Below are 7,205 nucleotides of genomic sequence, written 5' to 3' on the forward strand. Positions count from 1 at the left end.
TAACTGTGACTGGACTACCCTCGTATTTCAATGAAATAATAACGTTAAAGTTTTAACAGTGTGTTAGGTCGATTAATTTCAAAATTAGTGAAAATGTCAATTATTTAAAAGCGTATTAAGACTAACACCAAGTCTAGACTGTGTGTGAGTGTTGGCTGACAAAGGTGACTGAGTTTCTTCCGCCACTTCTTCTCAGCAACAGCCCATATGTTATTCCGAAGTGGTGGTAGAGCAAGCTATATTTGGGACGTGTTTAAGTGCCCTGGAATTTAGGCCTATGACAATGTACTGAATAAACTATTTGAATTTGAACGAGAAGAAGAGCAAGTTCATTGGCAACATAATGATAAAGTTGGTAAGTACAATGTTTACTTTTATTACTTGTACTTTGTGCCAGTGGACTAGCAATTAGTATTATGATAAAAATCTATTGAAAGAGAGATTGAACTGTGTCATTTACCTACGCCACTGGTGCAATAGCATTTTATCCTGGACGTACACAGGACTTTTTTGGCCGGGGTTAAAGGCTGGGTTGCACCACCTAACATTAACCGTAACTATAACCAGTGTTTTTTGTGTGGACTTTGACAAAGTTATTTTTGATGTGTGATGTTAAAGTAAGATGGTGCAACCCAGTCTTAGTACAATTTAAAAAAAAGCAAGAATTTCAATATTTTTCTTTATTTTATTTTGTAAATTCATCAATTTCGTTTATTTACATCTCATTCGTACACTTAAATAAATATATCTAAAACAAACAATAAATTACGGGTCTATTATCACACTACGTTTACGACTGGTCAGTCTTGTCGGTTTCCTGTGCTTCTGCGACGACCGCGGTGGGTTTCTCTGGGCGGGCGGGCTCTTCGAGCTTGCCGTCTGCCGCCTTGAGGGCTACCCCGCTGTCGCTGCTGCTGTGCTTGTCGTTATTATCGTCTGCGAAAACATGTTTGTGTTATTAAAGCGAAGACTTATTTTTGTGGAGATTGCAACTCTACCGTTAATTGCGATTTGCGTTGCGATACGTATAGTCAGTGTTTCCTTAAATACAAACAGTGGCAAATTCATCTAAAAGTGATATTGTTGGTTCGTTAAAAGCACATTTGCAATGAGGGTTTTTGATAAAAAAACTAAGAAATTATTAAATAAATTTAAAAACGTGTCAGCAATAGTTATGAAGGTAAAGGTAAATAAAGGAAATATACAGTGTGAGTCACGTTAAAGTGTACATATGAAATTAGGTGAAACTAGACCTATTTTTATCGACAAAAAAGAGGTCAAAAATTTTTTGAGATTTTTTTAAATTTTTTATAGAATTTTTTTTTCTCCCAATTACTTATTGTAAAGAAAACGTAGTAACTTTTAAACTAAGCGGTATATCCTGATAAAATAAAAACAGTAATAATGCTAAATAACAGACAATACTAAAAAAATACATAAGATACTCAGAAAATGCCAACAAATAATAAAAAATGATACTTTTTGAAAAAAATCTGCTTAAAAATTCGTGTTTTTTTTGTTATTTGATAAATTTCTCCAAAAAATGCCCCTATAAAAGGTGGTTTTTATTACTTTGAATTATTCTCTATCGTATTACCTTTGTAAAACCAAAAATCGCATGTCTCTATCCCTATCACAACATTTGCTATGATTGTTTGAACTAAGCCTCTCCGGGCGCGCCATTCAACGCTTCGTTAACAACGAAACTGAAAATGGCTCTAGATTTGTAATTTTGATAAAGACAAATTAGATTTCAAGTAAAAACACAAGATGTCGAAGTAAAATAAGCATTTTAGTTAAAATTAAAATGTACCCTACCTGTAGAGGAGAATAATGTTGTGGTAGGCCTTTGTTAAAACTATCATAGCAAATGTTGTGATAGGGATAGAGACATGCAATTTTTGGTTTCACAAAGATAATACGATAAAAAATAATACAAAACAATAAAAACCACCTGTTATATGGGCATTATTTGGAGAAATTAATCAAATAACCAAAAAAACACGAATTTTTAAGCAGATTTTTTTTTAAGTATCATTTTTTATTATTTGTTGGCATTTTTTGTCTATTTTATGCATTTTTTTAGTATCGCCTGTTATTTAGCATTATTACTGTTTTTATTTTATCATATATATATACCGCTTAGTTTAAAAGTTATTACGTTTTCTTTACAATAAGTAATTGGAAGAAAAAAAATTCTATAAAAAATTTAAAAAAAATCTCAAAAAAATTTTGACCTCTTTTTTGTCGATAAAAATAGGTCTAGTTTCATCTATTTTCATATGTACACTTTAACGTGACTCACACTGTATACATAGGTGTAAGTACAGTCACGGAATGAAAAGGTTCGTCAGTTTTCAAATTGATTCCTCCAACGAATCGCGAGCACATATTACCTTTTGAAACTATGTTACAGAATAATCTCGAGTTAGAGAAAATAATCTTTAACTGTTCGTCAGTAATGTTCAAAATTATTCAGATCAAAGTTGTTTGACGATTTATCTTGTCAAGAAGAATATTATGATTGATAAACTATAACCTTGTTGGTTCAACCTGCCATTATTATTTCTATTAAATAAAAAAAACTATTGTCAATTGGTCAATGTCATCATTGCATTGCACTGATGGGATAGAAAAATAAACAAGCAAAACCTTATTTGTTAGCAAACGTCATATTTATTTAAATGTTAGCAGCACTGTTTCTTGTACTGTTATGTTGGCAGGTTTGACTCTTACAGTACCTAAATAGTGCAAGCGAAAACCGACTCTAAGGTGACGAACCTTTTCATTCTGCGACTGTACATACTTTGAATAAAAATAGATGGACCTAATATTGGAGGAATCGAAAATATGAAAAAAAAGTTAAAGAATGTTAATAACGGTCTCAACCTCATAACTTCATTCTGGTTTTGGGTGTTAGTTTAAAAACATGTTTTTAGTCCACAATCAAACGTTAGGCAACACGTAACGGTTGGTTAGTGACGAGCTATTTATACTAGTAACTTGTTTGAATACCTGAATAAGAAATAAGTGTATGCTATCCAAAACCTAGTTCTACACCGAACAAGAACTCTATTTTGTCATTTATTTAGTTTAAATTTTGCAAATGAGCATAAACAGATCGATCCTAACTACTGTCCTTTCATACTAGAAAGTTTAAGCCGAACAAGCTGCTTCTACTTCACGGCCTTCTCTATTCCTCAAACAAACTTACCGAGTAAAGTATTTAGAAGTGGCGATAAGTCCGCCTAAATTCCGTCACTTCAACTACTGGCAGTTTTTTTAAGTGTAGGTACTTTACTAGTACAAAAACCTACTCTATATTTTACCTTACACGGTTTCTTTCTTTCAATTCTGCATTTCTCTACTAATGACTTGTAAAACTGGTGTCCTCGCTATACAATCCTTAAATATTTTGTTATTTGATTGCATGTTTACTTTGGATTTGATTTAAAAAACGTGCGTGTTCCTCAAGTGAATCAATGGTAACAATACAAAGACGAGTCAAATTATGCGTACTAAGACCTATAATAATCCTTCGACCTTGACCTACAGCAATATACATGAATAACAAGTACCTATACCTATGTAATTTTTAACCTCTACATCTACACGCATCTGATATGAACCCATAAGTATTATTACAATGAAAGTACAATACAAAATGCCAATGTTTTCTTCTGCCTTGTTCGATTCGAGTCGTCCCTTTTTTTATAGCACGTAAGGATTAGATATGTTAGAGACTTGACTCTGACAGTGGTTACGTTACGTGTACGAATGGCCCTGTATTACTCGTTGGTGGTAGTCGTGTAAACTTACTTTTTTGAATCTATAACAACATAGAAAACGCAACAAAACACTTCAATAGAAGCTGATACCACAGAATAATAATAATACTACGTACTGTTAAAATTAAAAACACATCTGCTAGTTGGTGGTACATTTAACCCTCGAACAATGACAAAGCTGCACACAACGATGGTGTTTAGAACAGTGACAACAACACAAAGCGATCAACACTGCTACAATAACACAGGAGGCCCAGCAGTTGCTCACACACGAAGCTCATCAGACCTGTATGTTGGTGCCGACCGTGTTGATGGCGCTGTTGACGGCGGTGGACACGCTGCTGGCGGTGCCGTTGACGGCGGCCGCGATTGTACCTATGAGACCGTTCACGAATGTGCTCCAAGCCGTGATTGTCGCGGCCCCTATTGCACCGTGAAAATGTAGAAATAGAATGTAAAGGTGTAGGTGCAAAGAATACATACATACTAGTATAAATAAATGTGCTTTAACATTTATTAGTAAGTCAGTTTAGATTCTTAGCATTAGAGTTTAGTATAACGAAACGTATGGTATAAAAAATGGGAAACGTTTGTTATAGTAGGACTTATTGAAATTAAATTTAAAAAAATGTGTAATGAATTTCTGAATGTACCCATGATAGGTGGTGTTAATTGCCGATTTAAGTTGTCTGACATTTCCTTACCTACTTTACTACATTATTATGTAGCAACGTTTTTATAACCGAAACCTGCTTTATCGTAGAAAATGTATAAATTTTCTTAATATAAATTAAATAAAAACAGGAAGAATTTATTGATTAATAATAATAGTAAAGTAGGTAGTTAAATGTTCGATTAAGATAGGTATAAATAAGAGTTGCATAGACATACTCGTACAATAAATACTTAGCAAAAGTTGCGAAATACATAAATAATTATAATCTTAATTTCATACCTGCATTGCCGCCGTAGCCGTAGCCAGGGTAGAAACCACCCTTAACATCTCCCTTTTCATTTTCTGGCTCCATCTCTGTTTCTCTTGGCTTCTCCGGGTTGGTTAAGCTGGCTTGCAGCTTCTGCACTGCTCCAGAAATGCCTTTTACTATCGGGTTGTTCTGGATGATGCTCTGGATTGGACCGTTGTTGTTCGAAGGCTGTTCAGGTTTGACTTCTTCTATCACAGGCGCTTTAGCAGGCTGCACGTCGGACTCGGGCTTGGTCTCCACAGGCACGACATTGCTGCCCTCAGCAGCGGGTTGAACGGGGTCAGCGGGCTTTGCCGGCTGAGCCTGGGCTGGCTGCTGAGCACCTGGCTTGTTCGGCTGAATCAAATTTACTACTCCTTGTACGAAAGGAAGATTCTGGATTGCTTGTGTGATAGGACGATTTGGCGTACCATTTGATCCTTGAGCAGCTTGATTCTGAGTTGGTTTCAGAATATTCTGGATGGATGACTGAATGCCTTGCCATAAACTCGGTCTTGAAGTACTAGCATCATCAGATTGAGTCCCAGCGGGCTGTGGGTTTAAAATGTTCTGGATACCATTGTTCAGACCTTGTAGGAGACCTGGATTAGATGCAGTATTGTTGGGAGATTGATTTACGTAGTTTTGGAATGCGTGGGTTACATTATTGAATCCTTGTGATATCGTCTGTTGGAACAGTTGCAGGTATTGAACAAATAGGTTATTAGGAGCGGTCGGAGCCGGCGAAGTAGGGTTTTCGTTCTCGGCCTTCAGTAATGCAAATACCTGTACCCCCTCAGACAAAGCCTTGACACCAGTCTGGAAGTTGTCTTCTAAGATCTTAAGTTGAGACTCAACGCTTTCAATTTCAGGTTTAGGGACATCGTTTCCTGCTGCTTGAGATTGGTTAGAGCCGACACGGTTCTGCCAGAAGCTTTGAATAGTTTCATTAAGTTTAGAAATTTGCTCTTTGAAACTTTCCTGCAGATTCTGAATACTGGCTTGAATGGCACTGAGCTGCTCACTGTTAGCGATCCAGTTCTGAATCCCTTGGGTGACGCCTTGGAACCCTTGTTTTAGCGCATTCTGGGTATCGACGACAGTTTGTTTGACAGAAGTCACGATTTGCTGCTCGTCATCGTAGTGCACAGCGTTTTGCGTCTCGTGTTCCTGACGCTGGGGTTCCCCAGGGTTCTTTAAGTCAACTACCCTCCTCACAATAGGGGTCACTTCGTTATCATCTGTAGGGTTTGCGTCGCTCTCAACGATAACCGACACAGGGATGCTATCAACCGCTTTCACTCGTAGGTTGTTTTCGACGTCCTGGACCGTGTTGGCTGCATCGATGAGCTCCTGTTCGCTGGAGGCGTTTTCAGCTGGGATGACATCCTTTTTAGTTTCTTCGGGGATCGGGAGTTTCTTTTCTAGTTCAGGCACGGCCGGCCCGTGTATGGTGGCGGCGCGCGCATTGATTACGAACAGAACGAATAGGAAAAATGCGTGCAGCCTCATGACGGGTTAGCGCGAGCACTGGCGGCCGGGAGGGGTGACGCGCTTTATACGGCCGGTCTAACGGTCCGCATCTCAGCGCATACGTGTTTACGCTTTCCGTGCGCCCGCGCCGTGTTAAACGTTTCTGTCATTATTTGTATTTAAATTACACATAGATTGACTGGGAGTCCATAATAAGATGTGATGTTTATTATCAAACAGATTTTGAGCGCATGTTAGTAGTATGACACGACCGGTAAAGGTAACGTTAACCTTTCTAGAGATCAATTTGTGTACATACTTAGATGTCGGAAATGCACCGTTTGTTTAGTTACGGGAAACGTATTAGGTATTTTGAAATGTGGTTTGTCATAAAACTGCAACTAAGTTAATAACACTAGTTTACAAAAAAAAAGTTTTTCTTTTACCCAAAGATAATTTATATTGGATGTGTTTTCTACCAGTCCCCTTATTACAAAAATATATATCTCATATTATATTTTTATCACGTCAAGTTTTTGAGATATCCACATTAACCTAAGTAAGCTGTCTTGTTAGCCGTGTCGGAGTTTCTACTTTATTTTAATTGCGTTTAAGTATTATTTTAACATTTTCACTTGTTTTAAAATATCACCAAGGCAGTGTAAATTAAGCCCAAATAACTTTTGCTGAGTTTGAGGTCAAATTATATTGTCAAAAAAGAAAAGACCAGTCACTAAGGCCGTAAAACGGGCCTATTTCTATTACTTTCATATCTCGGTAACAAACCTGATAAAAAATGTGTTCCTGGTGTAGTGTACGAAAATTTGAGAAGTATATTATTGTACTAGGCTGCAGGAAAAAGAAAACATATACGATTCGGCACCCCAATGTCATGGAGAGAACCAACAAATCAAACTAATGACTGTTACTTCTGCCTCACTAAAACTACAGGTTTTAACAACAAATACCAAGAACATAC

At 36.9% G+C, this 7,205-nt stretch overlaps 1 protein-coding gene across 1 annotated transcript; it reads right to left on the minus strand.

The window, feature by feature from the left end:
* Nucleotides 1–665: 665 nt before the first annotated feature.
* LOC135077946 (uncharacterized) lies at nucleotides 666–6,300 on the minus strand. The gene is made up of 2 exons (XM_063972478.1): nucleotides 4,744–6,300; nucleotides 666–936 (listed from the first exon to the last, which is right to left on the minus strand). The coding sequence occupies exons 1-2, from the start codon at nucleotides 6,263–6,265 to the stop codon at nucleotides 791–793; spliced, it is 1,668 nt and encodes a 555-aa protein (XP_063828548.1). The 5' UTR covers nucleotides 6,266–6,300; the 3' UTR covers nucleotides 666–790.
* Nucleotides 6,301–7,205: the final 905 nt, after the last annotated feature.

This window comes from Ostrinia nubilalis, chromosome 14 (genome assembly GCF_963855985.1).
Source record: "Ostrinia nubilalis chromosome 14, ilOstNubi1.1, whole genome shotgun sequence".
NCBI classification, from domain to species: Eukaryota; Metazoa; Arthropoda; class Insecta; order Lepidoptera; family Crambidae; genus Ostrinia; species Ostrinia nubilalis.